The 27,952-nt window shown below is 43.8% G+C and overlaps 1 protein-coding gene across 2 annotated transcripts in view; it reads left to right on the top strand.

Annotated features, from left to right (window-relative positions):
• PHACTR1 (phosphatase and actin regulator 1) overlaps positions 1–21,860 on the top strand; it is a 322,354-nt gene extending 300,494 nt beyond the window's left edge. For both annotated transcript variants that reach the window (XM_075493851.1, XM_075493850.1), the window contains 5 exons: positions 44–99; positions 5,179–5,240; positions 14,052–14,192; positions 17,574–17,650; positions 19,904–21,860. In XM_075493851.1, coding sequence (XP_075349966.1) covers positions 44–99; positions 5,179–5,240; positions 14,052–14,192; positions 17,574–17,650; positions 19,904–19,919 — 352 coding nt within the window. In that variant the 3' untranslated portion in view covers positions 19,920–21,860. The remainder of the gene's footprint in view (positions 1–43; positions 100–5,178; positions 5,241–14,051; positions 14,193–17,573; positions 17,651–19,903) is intronic.
• Positions 21,861–27,952: the final 6,092 nt, after the last annotated feature.

The raw sequence follows: 27,952 nt of genomic DNA, 5'->3' as shown, positions 1-27,952 counted from the left end.
AATGTGATATGGTCCAAAAACTGATCTTGGACTTTTTTCGCAGACGACTGAGCCAGAGGCCGACTGCTGAAGAATTGGAGCAGAGGAACATACTGAAACGTAAGTCCTGATACTGCTGACATTTAACCTGAAGCCAGCTAGTTTGGGTTAGTTTAGATGTATGTTGGGTGCTTTTTATAAAACATCAACTATTCTGTACGTGCATCATTAATAATAATAAAGTGCATCATAAATGCAAATAAGCATGCAAGTCTGTAGCAACATCGAGAGCTGGAGAAACAATTCTTTAAAATCAGAGTCAGTAAATTCACAAGAATGAACACTCTATGGGGAAAAAAACCCAGACATTGAATCTCTTTTGCAAGTCCTGTTCCAAACAGAGGGTTGGTCATTCTGAAAAGCTTTCACGCGGCTCTTACACAGATGAGCATCCCATTATAAGTTAGTGAAGACATTAGGGCATGGCTTGATTAGTTTTCCTAAAAATCTTCACAGCACTCTAGACTAGGTGGAGCCTTTATTCAATTAAAAAAAGAAACCAGTGTGACTCAGGATTATTCCGCTGAAATGTCCTCTGAAACTCTTCCTTTAAATCAGCCAAAAACTTGCTGGTAGATCCTCAAAACATTAAATGATGTTTTAAAGGGACAAAATACCATTTAGAGAGCCTGGTCTGAGTTAAGTTAGTAGATACATTGCCATCAGGTTCAAGGGAAGCAGGACTGAGTCCGGCACAAATCTCGTAATCTCATGAATGAACAGGAAAAAAAAATTAGTTTCTTTACTCACATTGAATTGGTTTGAATATAAAGATTTAGAAAAAGCTGTTTACCTAATTGTTGTTACTGTGGAAACAGAAAACAAAAGAAACAAGTTCTTCCCTTTTTAAGTTAGTAAATCCATCATTCCAGGGAAATTTTAAAAAATTACTACAGAGAAAAGTATTCCTAAATGGTATCTTAAAATACCGTAAGTCTCCTTAGGTAGGTCCATAATTTATCTTCTCTTTTTGTCCAAAAAAACTGCGTTGTACAGAATCATAAAAACGTGGTAGCAGAAGATTAATTCTCTGAAAATCAGCAGAATTGATTTGATTAAATACTTCAAAATCAAATTCCTAGCAATTTAATGATAGTGTTAATGCTCAGCAGGGTTTTTTCATCTGTTCATGTTATTACGCATGGCAGACAAAGAGAAAGAGAGAGACACAACTGTCAATGCAAAGAGAAAAGACGAGACAGCAGAGCAGTGTGGGTGAGCCCGAGGCTGCCAGGAAAGCCATTTGTTTGGGGCCAGCCCCCTTTTGATAGCTGTGCTCCTACCATCTACTCCTAACTCCTGTGCCTGGCAGCTGGAGAAAGTCAGGGCAGAAATTGGGGAAACAGGTGGCACATCCAGATGTGATTGTCTCGCGGGGGGGGTAGCAGAACAGCTGGAGGAGGGGGAACCTGCGACGTGACTAATGCCAGGCTCAGGCAAGGGGCCAATTCTCTGGGCAGCTTATGTTGTCATCCCAGGCCTTGCCACCAGCATGACCCAACATGTGTCATGCACCACCTGGCACTGGTGCGTGACCAGTAAACACTGCCCTGGCACTGGTGAGGGTGGCCAGGGGGAGGTGGGGGTCTCAGGCAGCTGCTTTGGCAGCAGTGTTTGAACCGGCATCAGTAGAGAGGCAGCATCTCCAACACTGGGTGCCTTGCAGAGATTCCTAAAGGTCACATTGCTAAGCACAGCAGTCATGTGGTGACCTGAAGATGTCTTACATTTCAGAGGAATTATCCCCCAAGTCACACTGGTTTCTTTTTGAATTGAATAAAGGCTCTTAAATGACATGGGTGTGCTTGAAAATATTACCCTGAACCCAGAACTATATTGTATTTCCGAAATGGAATTTTTGTAGCTTTGTTCCTAAGCACAGATCTGCCCCCAAAAATGCGTGTCTTGGTAGACAAACAACTTCATAATTACAGGAAAAAGTAATGTGGTATTTCCAAGGCATCTCAACTTTTGGTGAAGCACAGCAGGAAAGGAACAAACAATTAAACTAGTTACATAAATAAAAAAAAAGAAAGCATAAAAATGCTCCACTCTTAAGCAAGTAAATATAAATAGTGTCTGGTTTGTACAGCATCATTTTGTGTCCTTTCCCTAGACTTCTGAGAAAAAGAATTATAACAAATATAATGGAGCCTAGAGAAAAAGAGACATAGGAAGCAATAATGAAAAGAGTGTAAATTCTCTGCATAAGCAGGTCAAGCTATTTGCAAAAGCCCAGTTCATAGCACACACACATACAAAAAAAAAAAAAAAAAAAAGAAAACCCAGCAAGCTCCCAAGTAGAGTAAACAGGATTTCCTCTGCAGTTAAAGCTGAAATCTCCTTGATGCAAATGTCATGTCTGGTACCATGGCATTCCTGTTACATGTGTAACCACATTATTGCCCATTCTGATGAGAAGAAATGAGGCAAAACACAGTTGGACATCCAGTCTTTATACATGAAGTGATCACTTCCTAGCTCCGTGCTACTGCAATAATTATGAGATGGTCAGTTTTATTGACTTGCAAGGGCAGAGCGTCCATTGCACAAGTCCCACTACTTGCTGGTAGCAACAGTGAGGTTACAGCACCCACAGCAAAGAAATGGAGAACAGGGACACTGGTGCTTGAAGGGTCCTTCACTGAAGTATACCAAATTCACTGACTCTTATTTAAGTCCAACACACGTAGTGAGAGGAGTCCAGACCTGCAGGTTTAGTGTGAAGACTAAGTAACACTTTTTGCAGTTAATACTTGCTGGCCGAGTTTATGAGGAAGGATGCCTGAACCCCCCTCACGCACCACCCCCGTGCCACTTCTCAGAGTACTTCAGTTGTCAGCCTGGCACATTCAGGCTTGCATAAATTCCTCACAAAAATGATGGTTAGGTAGGCCCTGATGGTCTCAGACTGTACTGAGGGACATTTCACACTGACACAGAAATTAGGCCTGAAAATCGCACCCACACCCACCCACCCTCACACACACGGGTCTAGAGAAACAGCATCTCCTGAACACATAAGATAAAATAAAGCAACAGTTCTGTAGCTTTGCAAGATTGGCATGACTTAATTAACTTTAAAGAAATAGCTAAAACAAAGTCATTGTCTGGTTTCAGAGGAGAATGTATTCCTAATTCCCAGCTTTGACCTGACCGAGGTCTTCAGCCTGCCTGGCTGTCTCTGAAGGTGGGTGGCTGGGCTGAGAAGTGAGGAGAAAAGAAAGACATTGGCCAAGTACAGGAATGAATGGCCATAACTAAGTTTTATACATAACTCCTCAGCTGCTTGCAGTTCTACCCTGACTCTGTGTGGTCTCTGTTTCGCACTGTCTCTCTCTGGTTTAATCTTACAAGGATTTATTAGTGGCTCTGTTTCTGAGAGTAGGCATTTGCAGGACCAGCTTCTCCAAATTTGAGACACAATGAGAAGAACGAAATTGCTAGAGGAGCAATTGCTAGAAGAGAATCCAGCCCAGTAGGGACAGAAACCATTGAAAGAGGAAAAATATATTTATCAGTGTAGGTATTACAGTTATCATTTTAAAAGCCATTTGTAACTCCCTGCTGCCTTCTGTTCTTTTTACTCCAGCATCAGTTTCCTTCCTCCTGAAAATGTAAGCAGTATTTTTGGTAAAATGGCATTTAAAGATCAGAAGCATATTGTAAAACATCATAACATTGACTGGCTCTTTGTCCACTGTGGTGGAGATTTCCCAGTCCTGCTGAAGTCAGTGAGCAGTTGTGATAGACCTGTCAGCTCTACTGTCCTGAGCAGCAAGAAACCTGGCTTCCAGCCTAGCCCTCCTTGCCTGCTCAGAGACTTCTGTGGTCTCTGAACCTTGGGTCTTAGTTCTCTATGGGGAAAGCCCCAATTTTGAATGCATTGGTTTGAAACGTTGCATCTCCTCCACTGTTGGGCAGACTTCCATTGGGTTAAGACCTCCTTATATTATTTTTGGCTTGTCCCAGTTGGTTAGTGGGAGTGCTGACCTGTGCTGTCTTGGCTGAAGAAGTTACAGCTGGCCGTTTGTTACTGCCACTCTGGCAGGGGTGCCTGCTTCTCCCACAGGATCAGCGGAGAGGAACGTGGGATTCCCCCTTGTGTTTAATTCAGTCCAAAGTTGGATAATTTAAATCAAGCCACCTATACCAAACTGGCCTTTGAGGTCCATAATCTCCCCTGCAGAGAGTTATTCCTGCCTGAGCTAGTCCTATCTGAGTGAAAACCGGCTCACACTAGGGGCACAGGTTACTTGTTGGAAAAGCTGATGGGTTGTGTTTGCTCTCATCTGTTATGTCTGGGTGTGATTGGTGTAAGGACCAATTCAGCCATCAACGAAGCTGTGGAAACAGGTCCTAACTGATTGAGGAGCTGAGTACCTAGAAACCTGAGCTTTTAGTGACTTTCAGTGAAGTTCAGTGGAAAGACATGCATGACAGCCTGCTCCTAAGTTGAAGAAGAGATAGTATACTCAAGTGTTACTGCCCTCTTGAGGGATAGTGGTTGAGGCTTGCCCTCGCAAGTACTTGTAATGTGATCTTTTGGCTTAATGTTGGAAGTGGATTGCCCTAGGATGTGCTTTTATGCTCCAGTGTGATGCTGCAAAGGCTCATGATGGAAGGACGCTCTCTCCTTACTCTGCTCAGGTCATGGGAAGTTGCAGATTTTGCCCAGCACCCCTATTCTGAATTTTTTTTCCATTCTCTCCAAAGAGTTAGCTGCAGAGAAATTATTCTGTAGATGGAAAAAAAAAAATGCATGTGTTTCTTTTCCAACCATTGACCTTGCAGCCTCGCAGAATCCAACCGTATCGTAGCTGAACTCCCTGAGGCCACCAGGACTGTGGACAGGGAGATAACTGTTTCTGAAGAGCTGGCTCGCTGCCTGGCTCTTCTAGAAAGTGACACACATGAAGAGGTGCCAACACAGGGAAAGGGAAGAGGCTGTAGATGTTTTATGAAGTGTGTGAAGAAGTGCAGTAGCTACGGATCGAGGAAGTTCACCAGCCCCATAGGGACATGCTGTGCATCAGAGAGGTCCTGAAACATTAATATGCTGATGGAGAGGCTTATTTTGTTGCATACTGTGCATGCCTGATGAGTCCACAGCCTGAGATCCTTGTAAATCTTTTACAGCCCGGAATGAGCAAGAGGAGCAGGAGGAAAAACGAGAGATAAAGAGAAGATTAACACGTAAGGTGAGAAGCAACTTTGATCCTATTATGGCACGACTGTAACTTTCTCCCTACTGCACAGTTGTTTGCCTTTTTCCTTTTCCTCAGCACCATTTTCAAAAGTAGAGCATGAAACAAGTCTTAAAAGAAATCTTTAAAAGAAATCACCAATGTTATAGGGTGTAAGTCCACAGACAGTGAAGGGAACCACTTTGCGAGCTCTACTTTGCGGTAAATTTTGAAACTGGACAAAAGAAGATCTAGTCTTTATAACAGAAGGAGCTTTGAACAGTGAAGGATACAGAGCCTAGCATTGGTCTAATCCTGCTCCCTGTAAATGTAATGGCTTCTGCAGCCATTACAAAGAGAGAGCAAAGTTAAAACAATGCTGATTGCATTTGAAGATTCCACCTAAAAAAGCATTAAATTGAGAAATAAACTTTTTCTGGAAAAGGGGATTGTCACTTGAGGCATTTAAACTAAATAGAGACAAGCACTCGCAAAATGGTGTATAGTGCAAAAAACAATCTTATATTGGCAGGGAAGGACAAACAAAACAGCATAGTTTGATTTTGGTTTTCCTCTCATTTGAAAGTCATTTACACTTAAAACTGAAGAACAGTCATTTCAGATACACATGTTCCACTTTGCAGCTGGTGTAAATGTCTACAGATGCCCCAATATACATAGCCAACAATCCATCCTGTTATTGCAGATAAACTTTATTTCACCACTGACATATTTTCTACCTCCAGAGGTGGAGAAAGCCCCCTAAAAACTCACATGCTTGTGAAGCAGCACTAACCCCTTCCCGTACATTTTTAGGTGGCTTAGTGTTTTTGACCTATGTGATCACAAGCTTTCATGGTATTATAATGACAAGGAAAGGGCTCTAAATATACTTGCAAAGGTTACATTCAGAGAGCTGGATTGTTTTCTTTTCTGGTTAAAAATCTCACACCTTATTCTCAGCTCATGTAAATCAGCAGAGTTCTCTGTCGCCAACAGGAGGATACTGCTGTTGTCTGCAGGAGCTAAGAATGTGGCCCAGAGAGCTATTATTTTTTTAAACACTTAAATTCCTGACAACAGTGGCAGGGATGGTCTCGCATCCCCTCGTTGACAACAGTGGCAGGGATGGTCTCGCGTCCCCTCGTAGTACTGCCTGAAAGAAAAGATCCTAACTGCATTGCAGATGTTTCATGGGACTTGCACTCTGTGCAAAGGCTAGAAATACTGTTTTACTAGGCTTTCGATTTCCCTGTACATTGAAGGGTAAACATGTACAGGAATCCAATCCAAAGCTTGATGCCGTTTGATGAACAGCTGCAATAGATGAAAAGCAAAGCTACCCATACCCAATCTGCTGCCTAAGAAATGGAGGCTTGCTAACCCAGCCAGCATTATCACCATGCGGTTCCCATCCTCTGCTATTTCGTAGGAAAGGCACAAAGCGCATGAATTGTCTGTTGCAGGGAGAGGCCACAGCTATTCGCTAAACTAAAACACCCAGGCTGCTATAGCATTGCAGCAGTGTCTGCTCACCGAAACCTCAGCAGTCTTCTATGAGAGGGCTTTCTTTGTCTTTGTTGCACTTTTAAGTAGGAATGATGGTGAGAGCGGTGTAAGTCCGAACCCCTGGCAGTCGTCTCTTTAATGTTCATACTCCCGTTCCTGGTCACATTCCTTTTAGCCTTTTTTGGCTTTCTCCCTAGTAAAGATTTTTCTCCCCCACATTTGTGAGGTTGGTAGCAACATGACTTAGCATTGTTTGATTTTGATCATCTTTTTAAACTGTTGTAAATTGTTCTAGTGACACACTGTAATTTTAAGGAAAGAACCACAGGCCTGGTCTAACAACAAATTTTGTTCTCACCTACCAAACATGCTGTTATAAAAGCTCAGAAATCACTAGAGGAAGAAGTGAATAAAGTGTGCAAGGGGATAGATAACAACTAGAAATGCCAACCACCTAGTGAATCCTGCAAAAATTGTTGTTATTCCCCAGCCCTGTCTTTCATGAGCGTGTCCCAGATGTGTCGTTGTGTCTACAGCAGAGTGGCAGGCTCCTTCTGCTGATTTGTACTGAAGTCTTATTACCAAAGGAATTTAAACCTCAGATCAAGCAGAAGTTTAATTGAGCACGGCAAGTGTTTTGCCCAGCAGACCTTTCTGTTTGCACTGAGGTTTAATGCACACACATGCCTACAGGGTAAATGCAACTTAAGGAAAGTATGCCACGTTGCCTCCTTGTAACCATGTATAGTTGGTAATAAGAAGGGAAGGGGGTTCTGCAGAAGCCGCTGAAAAGGCTTTTGACCTTGCACTATAGAAGTTGCTACTGTCCCCGATTTTTTTGGTGGCATTATTCCAACTTCAAGGGAACAACCCACTTCATCCATTAAAAAGCTGTTCTTAAAATTCCTTCAGCGCTGACATTTTGTTACAGTATTATGATGATAAGTTGTAACATGACATGCTGTAATAAGTAAGATTACCTTGCTGGTCTAGATGCCTTATTAAAGTCAGCAATAAGTATCCAGTTGAATTTATCATCTGGACAGGCAATTTCTAAAATAAAATTTTAAAAAATTCAGGTGACCTATAGCAAGCTGCCCCTTTAAGCACTTTTTATCCTCTCAGACTCATCTAACTTCAAATTAACTGGGGATAGGGAATAGCTGCCATTCAAAGAACAAAAAGGAGGCAAATGCTGCTTGGTACAGTTTCTCTGTAGCTCATGTCCCTCCTGCCCGAGGAAGGAGAGGTGAAGCATATTTGCCTGTCAACTGAGATGCCCATGGATGGGATCTGCACATCCAGCCACCCCGTGCTCCCTCTCCCTGCCTCTCGGGGCCCACCAAGCAGCTTTGTTTGAGTGGAGGGACATGTGGATTAGGAGGGGGATTTCTCTGAGCACTGGTCTTGGTCCACAGCCCATTCCAGGAATATGAACGTGCAGAGGGCCTCTGGGAGAAGTGTAGCAGGCAGGTCCCCTCCACAAAGAGATCTGGGCCTCCAGGAATTACTACTAAGAATTTATCCTCTCTGAACTGTGGTGAATTTGGCCAAGCACCAAGGCAATTAACACAAGCCTGAACTCCCCCTGAGGACTTCCATTACAGAGAGAGAGTCATAGCCTGGACTAACAGAACACGTTACAAATCACTTGCAAATAGGAATAAAACTCTTCTTTTCTTACCTTACCTTGTCTCAAATAGCATCATGCTTCCTGCTCCCCAGAGCTGTTTACTGCTTCCTGTCCTCCACTGTCAATAGCTAATTTTTCATGGAGGTCTAGCTCCAAAACTAAAAAATCTCATAGCAGTAATAACGACAACCAAAGTGATGAGGTATGGCTATTTCTTAAAATCCGTGCAATAATCTGAAATCTTTGCTCCCATTAAATTCCTGCCCCGGTACAACTTAAGCTCTCTGCTTACTGGAGAGCAAGCTGGTGCCTCCCTGGGAGATGTCTTGCTATTCAATCTTTTCTTTAATTGACCTCCACTGGCTTGCATCAGCACAGGCTGTTCAAAATAATGAACTCTTGAGAGAGGTGAGACTCGTCAGAGGGAGGTGAGAGGAAGGCAGGGGATAAAAGGTCAGAGAAGAAAAGGGGTTAGTGGCTAATTTGGATAAACTGCATTTATAGTCAGAGGAAAAGGCCTTCGGGGCATTTTCATCACCTCCTGCTCTTATGTCTTACCACAAAAAGAAGGGAGCAAAGGAGGGAGGGGGTTGTGTGCACTGCTAGTTAGGATCTGTAATTTTTCACCTTGGTTTCTTCCCTAATAACAACCATAACATTTTAATGAGGTAGCAAAGCAGGCAACGATGAAGTGACAAGACAACGAGCTTCATTGTGACTGAAGTGGAGCAAACTCAGCATTTCACATTTGACTAAATCCCAAGACCAGACTGGCAAGAGTACGTCCCCCTCCACTTTACCTGGTGGCGGTGCTTGGGTTTGCTTCGTTTCCCGGGCCAAGAACAAAGGGGTTTGTGTTAAACCTTCCCTTCCAAATTGACTTAGTATCAAAGCTTGAAACATACCCGTTTTTATCTCCAGTGATCCAGAATATACAGACGAAAACTTGACCTCCCGTGACAAGACACGGGAGGTCCTGTCCTCATTTACACAGCTTTTGCATTAATACAAGTCCATTTACTTTGAAAGGGATTTTTGCCCTGGTTCACACTCAAGTAATAAGGTCACTCGCCACAAAGTTGTCCTGCTCCCTCAGCTCACAAATCTTCACAAATATGTAAATAGAAATGTATATGCCCAGGAGGTACATCCAGAAAAAGTCCAGACATACACATGCACATCCCTCTGACATTAACAGAAGTAACTAAGAAAGAGTCCAGCTCAGTGAGTAAGATCCCTTTCTCCCCATGTAGAGCACCACCACCTTGTGCAGGCAATTGCGTCATGTCCTTGACTGTGTCCTTTTACTGTAAGTTTCGAATGTGCCCTATTCTTTCTGCCTGATAGAAGAAGCAGAGCTTATTCTCAGGTGTTGCCCAAGAAGGATTGTGTAGCATTAAGTAATTTTGACCCAAGAGACTGCAGCTCACAGGTCATAAAAATAAACTCCAAGGTGAGATCTCAGGTGAGCTGTGCCCTTATCATGAACAGACATTGCACTGACACCTACAGTGGAGCCACTTAGAATCTGTTAGCAAAGCTGTTTTCCCAGCTATTTAAGAGTTAAGGGTGCTCTGGGTTGCCCAGACATACTGAGAGACCCTCATGCTTAGCAGCTCACAAGAAATCTCGGCAGTGTCATGAGAAAAAGGCAGGGCAGTTTGTTAACTGTTCAAATAATGTAGCTTTAATTAATTGCTGTTAGAAAACCACTCAGTGTGGTTGTCCCTCTCTTTTCATTTAGTGCGATCAGATCAGCACTTTGGTTTACTGTACTGAATATTTTGTGTGTGTATTTATATATGTAAATATATGTAGATTTATGCCTATACATGAACTATGTGGTATAAGCTGTGGATTTCAGGACTCTCTTTCACAGTCAGAGCACTGGCACGAGATTCAGTGCATCTTTTTTCTTTTCATAGCTCTGCCCTGGGCCTCCTGGGTCACCTTGAGCTGGTTGCTCAGTCTCTGTGCTTCGCTTGCTCCAGCTGCTCTGTGGGGATGGAGACACTGCCCACCGCTCTGATGGGGTGTATAAGCACCTGAAATTGCATTGGTTGTAGGTTTCTGAAGCAAAGGCAGGGCATCTAAAAATAATACACAGTAATAGTTGTATGACTTCAGAGGAAAAGAAGCAGCTTTTAGTCTGTCTTACGTTCAGGTGTCACCTAAGAATGAAAAATGCACATTAACACTAAAATTTCATAATGTGCTCATGCCCTTGACGTTTTTTCACATATAACTCAGTGCACTGTTCTTCACACCCAAACGAAGGGTTGCAGTGAGTTTCAGTGGTGTAAAATGCACGGGTGATGCACCTGATTTTTTTTTTGTGCATTTGAGAACATGAGAACTTACCTCAGATTTGTCTTATTTCATCCTGTGACCCTTAACATTTACCGTCATTTCTTTGATTCTAACCCACACCCAGCACAACAAGGAAGCCAAATTAGCTGTTTAAGACCCAGTGCAGCATTGAGGTAGATACCAGCAGTGAACTCACATCGCTGGCAAAAGTACCACTGCCTCTGTGGCTCTCGGTGCTCTTGACACCACCTAGACATCAGCCTGGCACGGCATGCTTCAGTATATCAACAGCCACCTGCCTTCTCCTTTGTACAAACTTGCTAATCACTTAGATTAGCACAAACGTGAAAGCCGGCTAATGTCAAGAGCTGACAGAAGCTGTGAAACAGAGCCAGTCATTTTGTGAAGGTTCTCTTCCAGCTTGGAAAGCTTATAGGAGCTCCTGCTTCCCTTGTAGCCATTTAGAAACACAGAGTTTAATTCACAGGATTTCATATTTTGTTGGTGTCGTCATACTCCACGTAATAAGACATTGTATTTTTTTAAAAAACTCCATCCTAATTTGAAACAACATCTAGGCTCCCTCCTAAAATGATAAAAGCTGAGAAATGTACAGATAATATTGGTGATTCATCCTTAATTCGTGCTGTGGTGAGAAAAGAAGCAGTTGATGCAAGTGAAGATGGAGTCTCACCCTTATCTTTGAAATTTTGGGGCGTACTCATAATATTATTTCAGCATAAAGATTCTCTATTCCCATAGTCAGGGCTTAGATTTTAAACAATCAGAAGTAAAACTCTGCTGTGCTATCTGAGTAATAATGCATCAGTGCTAACAAACCTGCAGCTCCTGGCACTAGGGCTGCTAGAAAAACCTAGCAATTTGAAATCACATTCAAGATGAGTTGTCAGACAGAGAGAAGCCTCACTCACAGTGCAACTGTGATTATACTCCAAGCATGGTATAGCAGTTTGGTTTGCTTGCTTTTATTAAAAGCCCGTCTATTAATTGCAGTGTGTATTTGGCTTGCAGGTGACTTAGGCATAGGTATCAGGGCTGCAGGCTGAAGAGGCAATTCTGTTCTGCTAGAGTGAAAAATAACATTTTTAAATCTATACATGTTTCGATCTACTTTATTGTGCCCTCTGGCTTTTCTGACATGGTACTGTAGCTCACAGATAAGTTTGTCCTGTTGTCTAAAAAACAAAAAAGGTTATGCCTACCATGCATTTTGGTTTTTTTAGAAAAGGTCCCCAAAACCTGTAGTCAGAAAGTCACACTTCTTGCTAACCTCTGCATACATGCTCTTTGTCTGACTTGAGCATGGCTGGCCTGACCGTGGGTATATAAAATGGGGCTTTTCTTGGGAAACTCTTGGAAGAAATAAGAGGAAGCTTATAAATGTTGTGTGACAAACACATGCAGAAAGAAGCTCACCCCAGGAAACTTCATACCTCCCGTAGAAGAAGGTGGGTGTGAGAAAACCGTCTAGTTTTAAAATCTTTGCAATATTCAGAAGTTTCAGAATTGCTCTTTTTCAAACCAGCAAGGAGTTTTTCCCCTATTAAATGTTGCAATTTACCCTAAAATGGCTATGGAGACAACACATGAACTGCCAAGCTGTGACTTGAGTGATGCCAGCTGTCCTAGGCAAGGGCGTTATGTGGCAGTGTAGAGTTATGTTCCTCGTTACCCATTCTTTCTGAGATTTCTCTCCCTTCAGTGTGTGCAAAATGGCTGGGCTGCAGCCAGGAGGGGTAGAACATGATTCCTGTCCCTGAGCATCTCACAGGCGGGGCGTTAGTGCAGCTCTGCAGACCCTCTACATGAGGTGTTTGAACCCAGTTCATGAGTGCATGCTCAGGGCTATCCATGTAAGGAGAGCAGCCCCACTGTTGCCTCCCGTTGCAACCATCTTTTCTAAAAAGAGAAGAGAGAGGCAACCACCCATGCCAAGAACAAGGACACAGGGATTTAAATCCAGAGGCAGGATGGGACGGTGGAGCTATCTTACATCAGCACCCAAATGCTGGAGAAAGCTGGGATTTCAAGCATGTGCTTCTCTTTCTTGTGATCTCGCAAATTTATCACCCTCCACTTAGCATCCTGGCTGTTTTGAATCTGAATTCTCCCTGGAAGATGAAATGCAGGGAACTGAGATAGATACTTATTTTGGGAGGAAGGTGGAATGCATGTCAGGATCCAGGAGTCTAAATACCTTTGCAGAATGGAGTCTCAAGCATTTTATGAAATATTTAGACCTTTCACTATTCACAAGGGTGAAGTAGTGCAAAACACACCTATTTCTAGTGAGTGGGAATAGCATGATATACTGTCTAGCTAATTGTTAGCAGGATATTATTTTTTCTGATATATCATGATTACAAATGTTTTACTGTAATAGGGAAACTTTTGCAGCTAATATACAGCCACATGCACACATATATGTAGCACCTTCTTCAGAAACACTTGTGTAATTGCTTTTGACATTAACCAACGTGCTGTGCATCCAAGGAGAATCGATCTCAGAAAGCCAGTTCCTGTCCCTAGCCATGTAACTGTCTGTACGGACTACCAGCGTTACAGACTACCAGCACATGTGGACTACCAGCACGCTACTGTTTCTGAGAGGAGAGTTTTGACTGTGGCTGCCTATTCTGCTGTGGAATTTGAAAGAAATGTTTTGGAACAATGAAGGTGCTTTCTTGACATGATACAATCCACCCTTGCAATTTTTTTTCTTGGCTTGTAGTATGCAATGTAAACTGTTAAGAGTCAAATATGCTGTGACACAAAATTGAGCTGCAGCATACAGTGACAAGTTCAATGAGCAATAGTCATCATCACCCTGCCTGCCTTTTCTGGAGGTAAGGACAAGTGCAGAATATCAGAATGGTAAGGAAAGTTGTTTGTCACCTTTTGCACATAATTCAGGGCAGGATCCGCTCGGTGCCTTTGCCTGACTCTTCTCAGGCTGGGGAGCATACAGCCTGTGCAGGTAGTTTTAAAGTTGTGTTGTGGTCTTCGTCTCTTCCTGAGACTTCGGTGCACTAGAAGACTTTCTTGCATTACATCTCATTTCTGCCAGGGGTGACCAACCGCAGCCAGGGATTGGGGTCTCTAGCCACAGCTGCTTCCCAAGCAACAGTGGGCTGCTCCGGCAGCAAGGTGGGATGATATTCAAGGTGCTACAACAAGGGGTTATCTCCCAAGTAGCAATTCTGTGAAAGGTTGATGAAAACAACAGTACTGGGAATGTCTGAACCCTCTTATTATCATAACGATGGTTGTAGTAAAATAAATTCCCAAGCAGCACTCTGCAAGGAAAAAGTGAAGTCCTGATGTCTTTTTCCACTCCTTCCTCAAACCTGCAGCTGAGTCAAAGGCCCACGGTTGAAGAGCTACGTGAGAGGAAGATCCTCATCCGCTTCAGTGACTACGTGGAAGTGGCAGATGCGCAGGACTACGACAGGAGGGCAGACAAACCCTGGACACGACTCACAGCCGCCGACAAAGTAAGTGGAGCAACTTCAGGAGAGCCATGATCTGAATAGCTAGAGCATGTCATGGCAAACAGCATCCCTCAGGTCCCACAGGTCCTACAGCCATCAAGGAATAAACCTCCACCTGAGTTCCCTTCCCGACACACCTGTGGTTTCTTCCTATTCACAAGGTTTGTTGTTTGAGTCATAAATCTTTGGCAAGAAGGCTCCTATATGCGTGGAAACCAGCAGCAAGCCTAGCAGCATTATACCACTTAAACAGAGAGGGGAGAATATCAAGCCCTTTGAGGAAAGGTCTCGAACCCTGTTGTTTGTTTGTTTGTTGGTTTTGGTCTTGCCACATAATGCTGCCAGCGGAGAGCACCTGCAAGACCTAGCAGAGCAGTGTGAGAGCAGCACTTGCCAGAATTGCTATGCCAAGACAGAGCAGGCCTGGGTGCAAAATTGGCAGCAGGTCAAATAATTGGCAAAAGCATCTCCCACCAAAGCCAGGTAACTTCTCTCTAGTCTATTACGACAGGGGTGTTTACTCAGGATTTCTGCCCTGTTCCACAGAGTATTTTAAGCACTAAACTGAAATCGTATGAGCCCTGCAGATGAAGAAAAGCTGTGTATTGGTATCAAGTGTGCTGTCCTCTGAGCACCAGTGGGACCTTCACTAAGTGGTGTCTCTGGTGGCAGCACTGGTGGCAGCACTGGTGGCAGAGGAGTTAAATTGCTGGCAGATTATAACAGGCATATCCTGAGGGTCTTAATGGTGCCTCAGGAAGAAGACTTAAACATTTTATGGCCACTGTAAAAAAAGAGGACTAATGAGGCTGATCAGTGACTCCCATGCTTTAGTCACTCTATGATGCCCATGTAATTTTTAAAGACTTTCAGGTACCTGACTGTTTCTTTGCTGTGGGACTCATGCAGCGATGGAGGCCATGATGTCCAGTGTTTAGAGACAGGAGCAGGACTCCTGGCCATGCCACTCATTTATGGTGCTCTTGGTTTTATTCACAGAGGAAAAGGCAGCACGTTCTACTGTATAATTTAACCAAAGAACTTGTATAGTTTTGTGACCACTGGTTTTTTCCTTGACGCAGGGCTTCTTCAGTTTAGCTTTGGATAAGCTAATGTAGCATAAACTGATGTGAAAAAAGGAAAAACTCCCTCTGGACTGTCCACAGATCATAATATACTGGGTTAAATTAGCTTTTCCCATTTTACCTCACCATGTTAGACAAGATCTTACTCAACTGACTTAGTTATATTCTCCCAATTGGTAGATGAGGGAGGGAATAAATCTCCAACTGGTTCTGCAGCCTTTGAAAGATCTCTGTCTGGGATGAAAGACATGGAGAGACTTCAGCCGGGTGTCCAGAGAGGTCCTTCCTCATCCTGTGTCTGTGAAAAGAACAAGTATTAAATACCACTATTAAATGTAGCCTGGTAGAGAATTCAGTATTAAGGCAAAGTATTTTGAGGTCACTTTTTCTTTTTTATAATGCATGTGCAAAGTCAATACACAGAGCAAAGGGCTTAAGTTTTCCAAGTGAACCTTTTCTAAGCAAAGCAGGAGAAGGAAAAATGTCATTCTAATATTAATGCCCCTTCTGGCATAAGGAAGCAGATACATTATTTTTTGGGTTTGCGTCATACAGGTGGTATTCTGATTTCTGCCATTCAGATGACCTGCTTTTCCCCACCACTGTGTCCCACTGTTGGAAAAAACAGCCAGACAAATTGGAAGCAACTCTAAAATGTCTGACAAAGCTGCAACATCCTGTAAAAGATTATTTTCTTCCAGAGCTTTGATTCAATAACTGTCTTCATTGGTCAGCACAGGCTAGATTTATTGCAAAAATAAATTTTAGTAATGGACTTTTCTGTTTGTCAGTAGATCTTGCTCTGTGTGCTGGATGTAGGGAACTGCCTTCACTCTGACTTCATCTTTACCAAGTCTGACTGTTACAGGAATAAAAAGGGCACTTTTAAAGCTCTCCAACAGATGAGGGATGCAGGGGGGGAACAGATTTCAGACCTTGTGGGAGTCAGCAGCCCGGGTGGCCTCCTTCACAGTCACTTAAGCATCAAATTGGTCTGCTGAAGGTAGGCCCTTGAGCTGCTGCATAGCCATCACTCTGTCCTGATGAAGGCAGAGCCTGACAGACATTTCTAAGGTAAATAAAAAAACAAAGCTGTGCAGAAAGAGCACAAGGGGCCTTTTCTGTAGATCACACTCGCAAAATCTATCACTTAGGGCTTGTCAAGGCAAAGGTAGTTGGTGACTGGATCAGAGGCTGTTGCAAAAGCCCTGTTTTGGGCTCGTGCTGTTCGTACTAGTTTAGATTTCCTTCATCGAGAAAAATTCCTGACAGACACAAGTCCCACCGACTAGAGCAGCCACTTGCAGCCACTGATGCTGATTTCAGCATCACACGGAGAGGCAGTGGCACACACCTTGGACCCATGGGAGCATTTGGCTGCAGCAGCCGCCTTGCACATCCTCTCCATACGCTCACAGTGAAACCCACTTGTGAGCTACAAATACCACAGGGCTGCCAGAAGTCTTGACTTCGGGGCTTGGGACTTGAGCCAGTTCTGCTTGAGCACCCTCTCCAACACAAAGCTGAGTCCCTCCAAGTCACCCCTTCTTCTTTTTTTATATTCTTCAGTATTTCTCTTCCTGCCAGTCACTCCTGGTTTTCTTTTCCCTTATGGACAAACCGCAGAGGCTGTAGGTAACTAGGTCTCCTGTAGGTGCTGAACACGACCGCCTGTGGCTAGTTTTCTTCTGGATTAGTGCGTTGAATCAGTTCAGTAAATGGCACAGCTAGGTCAGAAGGGAGGAGGAGGGCAGAGGGGCACAGCTCGAGGCAGAGAGGAGGGCAGGGAGCCAGGCATCCCTCTTTCCCTCCCAGGTAAGCTCAGCCACTTCAGGTAACTTCACCCGAGGAAATTCAGGACCGCATAAAGGCAGGAGACATCTCAAATATGAGATTGACAGGATCCAGGCCCAGTTTGCTCACAGTCCAGCTCTGAAACAGATAGCAGTGTTTGAGAAACTCTGGTGCACATTTTTTTTTCCTCATGCTTATGCTAATTTGGATTTTGTACCTGAACGTGTTTACATAATATGCCAGAATTGGGTTCTGTATCTGAATTGTCTATGATATGTTTTCAAATTGAGCCATCCCACTGAAGCATTTATCTCTTCCCTTTATGTGATTTAGAACATGTTTATCTCTGTTCCTTTTCACATTTTAAAGTCTTTTTTATGTTTTTCTTTCTCTCTCTGATAATGTTATCTACCTGCTTCACTTTTAATATACTGTTTTGAGAAGAAAGTGAACTTATTTTGATCTCTCTCATTTATACATTTATGAGTCTATTTGTCCTTTGCAGGCAGCCATTCGAAAAGAGCTTAATGAATTTAAAAGCACTGAAATGGAAGTTCATGAATTAAGTAGGCATCTAACAAGGTAAGCTGAGATTAATTTTTTAAGACTATCAATGAAAACTGTTGTTTTCAAAAAAAAAAACCCAGCAGCTCTTTCTCTAACACCCACTGAACACACCATGAGGTCTAAACAACATTTAGAATTACAGGCTGTAGAAGAAACTTGCACAGACAAATTCATGCTGCCTCATTACATAGCAGCATGCAGGCACGTGCTGTCTGTTTAATAAAGTGTAACCTCCTTTTATTTTATTTGTTAAATCATCATGCTCTAGCTGCATGTCTCTTCATCTGATATCAAAAGTAAGTAGTGTTGGTGTCTGAAGGAGGCCAGGGAACTCTTGCAGAGCCAGTATGTAGCAAGGTATGAATGAGCGTACACTCGACCCCCCCGAGCGTACAGCTGTTCCACACTACGCACGTCCCACACACAGATCTCTCAGTCCTGCCCTCCACATCCTGCCATAGGCAATGCAGTGGGGAAATAGCAAGATCGGCATTATAAGAGAGGCACTATTTTTTACACTTTGAGGCTTCTTTTAGTTAAAAGGTAGAGACTGACTGAGTTATCCGTGCCCTCAAACTAACAACCTTTCTCTCTGACAGGCTATGGCCAAGGCACACTGGGAGGTTAGGGCACGTCCCCTCAGACAGCCCGTGCTGAGTCTGCTCTGGCTTTGATGCTGAGATGAGCTGAACGCCAGGCATTTCAGCTGAAGTCAGGCCTTTGCAAATCAACATTAATCCACACTCATTGTTAGATGTTAAAGACAAGAGTTAGGTATTGAAGACAAGTGAGACTGAGATCTGGTACAGAACTGGAGCTGCCCTTGTATTAATACATTCATCAGCTAGGTGCTCATAAAAAATGCAGTTAATACTTTTAAGAAAAATACAGAAAAGCTTAAGGCAAAATTAATTTTGTATTAGGGAATTTTTATGTGTATAAATTAATAATTATATTAAAATTCACCACATGTATTATGCATATATTCCCTTGCAGAAACAATCTCCTTTCTGCTTCCTAGCATGTGCTAGGATGGTTGCACTGGGGTTTGTAATAACGGAGTGCTGCTAGAGACAAGCCAACTGCCTTTGAGCCACGAGGTCTGGAAGAAGCTTTAGGGTGTGCAGTTGGCCTAGATCTGTTGACCCCAGTGACCGAGCCTTTGAGGGACATTTGGCTTACGCCTCCAGGAGAGCATTGACAAATTTAGAAAGGATGAGGCTGTTTTAAAGGGGGTGTTGCTACAAAGAGTTGAGCTCTGTTGAGCACTCTGTTGATTTCCATGAGGCCTTTAGCATCCCACAAACATAGAGCCTAGTTTAGTTTTCCAGCAGCCTCTCCAGCTGCTTGGCTTTCGCAGGTTTGTGGCAGTATTTTGCTTCTCTTCCATCGTTGGCGTGAGCAGTGACCCTCTGAGGTGACTCTGTTTTTGAAAACCACCGAGTGGCTTTGACTCACTAAGTCTGGGCCAGGCATACTCAGAGGTATAGCTACGGAAAATGGAAATGGAATACGGGTTTGTCTGAAGTTCAGCAGCACTTACCGGTTAGACAAGTGGCTTCAGGAAATATGCACTTGAAGGAAGTGCGCTTAAACAAAATAGAGTAATTCCCTTAAAAAAACTTAGATAAATCACCATTATAAAATCATTAGCAAGGTAATGAGCTATTCATGTCATTAAGCAGTGGCATGAGCTGAGCAAAGAATGTGAGTGTTGCTTTACTAGTGGGACACATTAATTAATTCATGATAGAGTGAAAAATCAAAGCTTAAAAAAAAAAACCTTTGCAGAGCTGACAAACCCAGGCCTCCTGACACAGGCTGTACTTGCAGAAAGGGTGGCCATTTTAGCTCTACTTGTCTCTTTAGCCTCAGACATTAAGGAATAATCATACTTGAACTGTATGTAAATCTTCCTGGCTGAAGAGCATCAGGTTTGTCTAAACCAGACAATTTTTGTGGAATCAGGCATGGTGTGGTCTGAAAGAGGACTAGCTGATCTGAAATAACTCGCTCAGGGATCTGATAGGATGGACCCAACATGTATTAGTGTCTTTGGTAGATTTTGGTGCAAGCAGCTTATGCCTATGAACTGTGAGTCTGGTGCTGGGTCCGCAGTGCCAGCATGGCTGATGTCAATGCTGCAGGAATCGAGCTGCCTAATTGTGTCACTGTAGCAATAAGTTCTCCAATTTTTTTTATGTACAATATGCACGTGAGGATATTATCTTACTATTTCTCTTCCTTTTTTTCTCCCTTGGGTTTTAGGTTTCATAGACCGTAGCAGCTCAATTCTACCTGACTACTATGCCGTCTTCAAAACATAACTAAAAGGAACCATAAGTGCTGGTATTATTCACTTCCCTGTTACGTACAATGTAAATCTTCTGAACTGCCTTTTTAAAAAAAAAGAGTAGAAAATAAATATTAAAAAAAGGAAAATTGTATTTACATGTGATGGGTACTGCAGCATCATCAGACCTGCTGGTTCAAGCTTCAATAACAGAAAATACCCCTGGTGGGAATTGTGCCAAGACTTGGCATCTATGTATAGGACTTTCCTGGCATGTGGATTTGCCATACATGTTCAAGCCCAGCTGGTGGTGCATCCATTTCGTCTTCAGGCACCCATCATCCTGACAAGCCTCTGTCATCAACTCTAGAGAGCCCTGAGATGGTGTTCAGGGAATCACTGGCCTGGGTGAAGTCTCCCAAAGACCGGCACCTATGGCACTAAAGCACTTATACCAAACACTCCTTTCAGGCTGCGAGCACCTTATGAGGACGGTGAAGGAGCAAAACTCCTCTACAGGCCAGCCCATCTGTGAATATCATCTGACTAGAAAGGCATTTCTTTCCCTGGAGAAGTTTGTGGCCAGTTGACAGGCATTTTTCAGCTCCTAAGCAGAAAAAGGCATCACCTGTAAAGAACAGGACTCCCTACTGAAGGCTGGTTCAGTTCTAGCAACTGTTTTCATCTCTTTCAAGTATAATTTTCCAAACCCAGTTGTGAACCCATCAGCAGTAAGCGACAAGAATGTTGAGGACAAGCAAGCAAAACCCATCTCTTCATGGTCACTGCATGGCATTTGCTCAGCTTGTAGTTTGTTTTTACACCCAAGCCTCGTGACTGTGTGAGAGCCGACCCGCACCCAGCAGCGAGAAAGGCTGGGTTCCCACCTGCTCTGCAGAGGGACACACGACAGGAGGAACTGGGGGTTCGATGAGGGATATCTATCCTCTCTGTATCAGGTGTTTCAAGAACTGATCCTAAACTCACACTGAGAAAAGCATGACAGATTGTGTTACCTGGCCTAACAAAAGGAGTCTGGTGCATTGGTATGGATGGTGAGACTCGTCACTGGTACCCACAGCTGAGGCGTAAGGACAGCAATCCAGGGGTGTTTTGTTTTGGTTTTAATTTATTTTTATTATAGTGGTTTAACACACAAACTGACCAAGTAGAGCTCAGAGAGCTGGTCACTCTGGGCCTGGTTTACCTGCCAACTTAAGCGTGTGCTTAACACTAAGTAAGCATGCTAACAGCCTCACTGCATTCAAGAACACATCTGACAAGCTTAATTGAAGCTGAACACATGTAAGTGCTTTTCTGAACTTTGGCCAGTACCTCCCAGAATCAAGTCCTTAACTAGTATAACGCCAGCAAGCTGGGGCAAACATTGTCAAGGATTCCTTTTCAGCTCTAGCAAGAAACTATTATGCCATGTTTTGGGCCACTGGCCCAAAGCACTGTAGCAACATTACTGTAAGAAGTTCCAGATTATTACTTCAGGACACCTTTTTTCTTCCACAATAGCTATTTTGCTTTGACAGTTTGAACAGAGAGGCCAAAGTTTTTTACTACAGTGTTGTTATTTCTGGTTTGTTTTTTTTTTCCTTTCTTGCTGTCTTCCACGTATCTATCCACTCTTTTGTGCTCCCTCTCTACCTCCCCTGATGCCATGCTATCATTGCCCTTTACTGATTGCGGGCCGAGAAGCCTCTCGCACGCAAGCATTTAATGGCCAATGCTGCATAGTGCCAACACACTCCTGCCTCTTCTCAGGCCTCCGTCTCATTCCTCTGGTCGCAGGAGTAAAGCAAAAGGACCATGGGGTTGTTCTAGCATCCAGCCTGCCAAACGACACTGGCAGTGAGGCTAACGTACTCCATTTACGCTTAGCGGTGGTACTCAATACCTCACAGATTTGCTCTCCATCAGAGACGAGCGAAAGCGTTTCATTCTCATCTGTGGCCGTCCTTGCCCTGCTATGGATTATTAGCTATTAAATAAGAATTGGCTGTTGTAGGATGGAAGATGCTACAAAGTAAAGTAAAAACCAGCTGGTTTCTGGTGCCTCGTTTTTGAGGCAGCATACCTCTGATGTGATACGCTTCCCAGACCAGGTAATGATTTCCGAAGAAACACACACAGTGATCCCTGTATCACCAGCTCACAGTTGCTTTAGATACAAGTTCATCAGTAGTGGAAGCCTTTAATGTGCAACATTACCAGCTCAGTGCAGCAAAGACAGAGCACTTATGTACTAGCCAGGAATACACTGCTTTGGGGTTATTTTCATGAAAAGCTGGGGTTCACGTTTTTAAATTCATTCACATACACATGCACGCATAACAAGACTGCATCACAGCTTTAAAAAGGGAAAACAAAACTCTAGGCTTTTGACTACACACACATTGCATTAGGAAAGGGCTCTGCAACACAGCTGTTCTGAAGAGCAACAAGCCCTCATGTTCCCAGTATGGATCCCACACCTGCCCTGGCATCGTTAGCTTAGAGCTTCAGCGTGAAAGGGAAGGAGGCCATTTAAGGAGCAGCGGTGACAGAAATCACAGGACTCATTAGGCTGGTGGGAGGAAAAGGTGAGGGTTTTGGTTTTTTTTTTCCATTTTATGATTAAAATGAAGAGGAAAGAGGTGGAAGTAGCAGACTGCTGTTGTCAGTCTGTTGTCAGTGCTAGAGTCCCCAGGGGAACAGGTAGTCTGTGGGCAATGTCACTCTGGGTATTGGCACCATCCCTCGTGGGCATGGACCCCAGCAGTGCCCACGCCTGCCACTCTGGTAGCCTAACTAAGCCCTTGGGCACTGGTTGAGGCATGTAACAGCCAAGTCCTGGGTGACAGCCAGATGTTCCCCAACCACCCTGCCTTCATCGGATGGGCCCAAGGCAGGTCTCTGCTGACTGCTTAGCAAGTTGTTGCACGCTGTCTGCCTCAGGATTCATGCTGTCCCCAGGGCAGCTACATGTGGCAATGCTTTTTTCTTTTCTTTTTAATGATGTTAAACTCCTGGCTGAGCAGACACCAGGACACAGTGGAAGAACCGCCATATTTCTCCCAAATTGCAAGTAGAGCTTATTACTGAAAAGGGAGGAGGAGGAGGAGGAAGAAGCCATATAAAGTGTTTGGCACTGTAGTATGCATTGCAGAACTGGCACTTGATCTGGTTTTAGCTTCAGTGGATCTGGGTGTTTTGCAAAGTTACCCTTTGGCGAGGCATTCTTCAACAACCTTTCAGTGCCTGAACACTGCAGCGTGTCCTCAGTTTGCACGCCCACCTCTGGCACCCATGGGAAGTTGCAAGCAGACTGGGGAACAGCTAGTCCTTTTTTTTAAATGTTTTCTTGAGCACTTGTTTTCTCATCTGTGAAAGCCATCTCTATCACGGCAAAGTAGTTGTGATTCTGTTGGGAGTGAAAAAAAACAACCAAACAGTCATGATTTCCCCCCCCTTCAACCTGAACTGTATGTAGGGCAAAGATGATGGCATTCCTGCTGAGACTCTGTTAACATTGCAGTTAACACCAGTCATCTTCATTCATATTAGGAGGAGATTAATAGTAGTAATAAAGAAATTACATCAGGTTTAGAGAATGGAAAAATCAATGCAGAACAAAAACGGCTATTCCAATCATCCATCTCCAGAGCTGATAACAGAGATAATATTCTAGAGTCAAGGAAGAGAAACATTTTGGTTATAATCTTCTGAATCCTGATGGGTTATTCATACTTAGAATGTGCAAGTATTGTGACATCTGTTCGACAGCCTATGGAAAGATAAGGTGGAAAATGGGGGGGAGGGGGGAGCTGTGGAGGTGGCGGGGATTGGAAAAGCAACTCCAAAATGTCTAGACAAAAGTTTTGATTGTTTGAAAAAAAGTGATGATGAGGAAACACGATGGTGGCATCGCCCTCCCACCTACACCCTCGCCAGCAGCGGGCTATAGGGACCTGGCGATGACTACCAGGGAAGGTCAGCGTTGCGGCCTTTCCCCACCCTACGCCCCACTGGTTGGGTACTTGCAAGCTGAAGAAGTTTCAGGCTGCAGGTTCGCTGGGATGGGGCTCAGGTCAGCTTTTGTGTCTAGACAATTCCTAGTGCACACTTACCAGAAGAGAAGGAAGGGGGGGAAAAGAATATGACAGACTTTTAACTATTTTAACTGAAACTATTTAGTCAGCCCATTACACAAATATATTTCAGCACAATACTTATATGTAACCACAGCACTTTGTCATCACTGCAACTTGTCACCAAACTCACCCTTCGTTACTTCTACAGTGCCGCCTGTACAGTGGAAACACTATAAACCAACAGAGGGGGAGCACTTCCAACATGCCTAGTGAAAGCTTGCACTAACAAAAAAAAAAATGGGCGAGATGGAAACCCATAGTTATACGTGAGCGTGGGCTCCCTAACGTGCCTGCAAATAAAATCACTTTGTACAAATAGCCATTGGAGATGACTAGGCTAGTAAAAAAATCAGGAAAGAAAAAGGGGACAAATGATTTTTCCCAGGTGTTCAGTCTGCTTGAGCTTGGAACAACTTCTGTAAACAAAGAGGAGGTGACGGGCACATTACCTGCATTCCCATGTGTCCCAGTTACTCCTGCACCCGTTGCATTTTCCAGTTGATATCCAAGTGTATGTATATAGTTTGTCTTTGTATAGGAGTGAGTGTGGTGGCTGTCAATTATGTGCTCTTCCAGTATTGTAATTTAACAGATTATGGCTGTATGAAAACAATGTAAATAACTAGAAAAAATTAAACTGGATCTCTATGTCCTAGTTTTTGTACATACTGAAACTGCATGGTATTTAAATTATTGTTTGTCTCTGATGTATGCAGTTTCTTAAAAAAATTCATTTAAAAAAAAAAAAGCATTCCTGTGCCTGTGTATTTTATCACCCTCTGTCCCAGTGGCCGATAGCGTAACACACGGATGCAGTGGAGGATAGCAGCCCTCCTGCTGCCAGCCAGGCTCAGCGCTGCAGCCTGGCAGCTGCAGTGACAGAGTGCGGGCCCACAGCGTGCCCACGTCTCAGCGGGGAGCAAAGCAAAAGAGCAAGACTTACCAGAGCAGATCGATGGGACGCTGTATCGGCCGAGCCGCTAGTGCCGTCTCCGTGAGCTGGTTCAGCGAAGGTGTGCAAAGGAAGATGGCCGGTACCTCAGCTGCTAAAGTTGTACCCGACACCAGGCTAACAAGGAACAAAGCCAACAGTCTGCACTAGGCACGCACACAGGAACACAAACGAAAACTACCTCTCAGCACAATGTTGTCAGTACAGGGTATGCTCCGTCAAGTGCCTACTGCCAGGGTCAACGTGCAGCATTTGCCAACTCTCCTCTCCCTTCCCTGTTCACAAGCCTTTCTCCAATATGCAACACCCTGTGGTTAGAGAAACTGCCACTGAGTAGTACCAGCGAGTGCTATTGCTGTTCAGCAGAGGAGCCAGACCTGCACATCCAGCTACCTTCATATCGCCTTTTCATCCTTTTTTTTTTTTCCCCTCTCTTCTTTCCCCTGAGTAGCTTCAGTGGTTGCACAGCATTCCAGGTTGTGACAAACTGCAGCCTCTGTGTCGTGAAAAAGGGAGGAAAAACCTCCTTCACAAGAATAAGCATGTACCTTCAAACAGTCTCACTAGCCTTCTGGAGAAAGCACGGAAGGTAACAGCTCTGCTTAGGCTGTTTAGTTTTCATAATGGATGGTGCAAAAATTCTGACCCCAAAGAAACACTTAGCACCCAGCATCCTCACTGTAACTGGCAGGTGGGAGCAGCTCCCCTCCCCTGGTGCACACAGAGCCTTCCAATTACACAGAAATGAAAGGTCCACACACTTTAACTGTCCAAATTCTGCTCCTTTCCATCACTGATATGGAGACACAACATGACCAAAACTCACTTTTTTGTTTGTTTCCATTTGGGTAAGTTTTCAGTAACCTACTTACAATCCTTGTTTGTGTGTGCTTGTATGTATTTCCATTCTGGCAGCCAACAAGTTTGTAGCTATCCAGTGAGGTTTGGATAAATAAATGAAGTTAAAAAAAAAATCCTAGTTTTTGACTAAAGATCCCCTTCCCCCACAACTAGCTACGGCTGCCATAGCAGCATTATGTAGTGGGCTTTTTAGGTTTTAACTGAAGCATTTCATAAAACCAGTCTAAGGAAAGAGACGTGTGCGTCTTCAGTGAAGTCCACGTAATTACTAGCAATCAAATTGCAATCTAATGCCATCTTTAGGCAGGAAACAAAGAGGAGGGCTGGAAAAAAAAAAAAAATCAATTCTCCATTAAACAGGCAGCCCCTGGTGACCAGCTCAGCAATAGCATTTGTGCTACCTTTACCAGCTGCTTTAAACCACTTCAGAAACAACTTAGGAGAGCAGGCCCACAGGAACAACCGACAGCCAGGTGCACCCTGCAGTCCCTCTCTTGCAACATTCCCTGTTAATGGGGCATTTGAACTAAAGTTCAAATCATTCATCATTTTTCCAGCATCATCTTCTGACATCTGCCATTACTTTTCTTATCTGGAGTTTCCATCACATTTGGACATCAGCCGGAAAAGAACTGGTACATGCAACATGGGAGAGCAGAGACATGTGGCATTGCTTTAAACCTCTCTAGAAAGAAAGTGCTGCTTGAGGGGAGAACTGGACCAAGTTAAGCTTATTTTTCTTGTTTGTAAAGCCCATGAAGATATTTGGCAAGGGGAGGCTTGAGGGGGGAGCTTTCACTCTCCCAAGTGAATGCTTCAGTGTTGTTTCTGTTGTCTCTGGGAAAAACAGGAGGGGAAGGGAAAAAAAAAAAAATCCCCAAACATATGCAGCAGCTAGTTCTATATGAACAAACAAGCATGCAGCAAGTAGCTACATACTCCACCAGTCAAGGAGAAATAATGTAAATAAAGACAAAATACCTCATTTTCAAGCTTTTCAGGAAAAAACGACCATCAGATAACTTGTTACCACACTCCTCCTGCAATGACATAGAGGTAACAGAAAACAAATAGCAAAGGTAAGCCCTTCCCCGCATTACCTAGCCAGGGATTTCAGTTGGAGGCTCATCCATGTGCAACGTCGAAACAATCTGTAAGGAACTAGTAGTCAATAGTAGATAAATGACCAAACTTGGACTGCCCACTAAAAGCACCTAGCTGGACACTACAACTATTGCAGTGTTTCACTTCAAGAGGTTGAAGAGCAACTGTTAGCCACATATGCCAAACTCCAGGCTGACTACAATCGCTGGAGGCACAGACCAAGGTTTCCCAAAGGGTGGACTCTGCTCTAGGTTGGGACTTCAAAGGTACCTTGCCTCAACCTCACCCTGCTTGGCCCATGCTGGGGACAGTGAAAGCTCACATTTTGCTCTTCTCCTGCTCCCCTGGGAAATAGGCCTCCGAGCTAAAGCATTATGTTCAACTGAGCAGGCATCACCAAAAATTAACTGAGCGTAAGTTAGCCAGATTCATACTTGCAGTCTTTCGGGAATTCATTAAGTTTTCTGCATAAACTGTATCCCTCATAAACCCACAGTGAAAGCTTGAAAATGGATCCATTAAGATACACACAAATGTCTCTTACCAGATCAGTAAAAGCAGCATGGAGTTAAACCACGGTTCTCTAGAGAACTCCCCTCCTTCAGCATAGCTCAGAATAAATAATGCACTCCATTAAAGAAACACTCCTGGTCTTTCTTTGTACATGATCTGAAAAAGCTGCACACTAACTTCAGCTGACATTAAAGTGGAGCAGCATTTGAGGATCCACCCCACATACACTGAAATGTTTCACTAAAATTACTGTTGCTCATGTGGAAACATGAAGGTTTTTACTGTGAGGGTGACCGAGCACTGGCACAGGTTGCCCGGAGAGGCGGTGGAGTCTCCCTCCTTGGAGACATTCAAAAGCCATCTGGACACGGTCCTGGGCAACCGGCTGTAGGTCGCCCTGGTTGAGCGGGGGGGTTGGTTGGACCAGATGACCCCCAGAGGTCTCTGCCAAC

Source organism: Mycteria americana, chromosome 2 (genome assembly GCF_035582795.1).
Source record: "Mycteria americana isolate JAX WOST 10 ecotype Jacksonville Zoo and Gardens chromosome 2, USCA_MyAme_1.0, whole genome shotgun sequence".
In the NCBI taxonomy this organism is placed as follows: domain Eukaryota; kingdom Metazoa; phylum Chordata; class Aves; order Ciconiiformes; family Ciconiidae; genus Mycteria; species Mycteria americana.
This window is presented reverse-complemented; position numbering and strand designations above follow the sequence as displayed.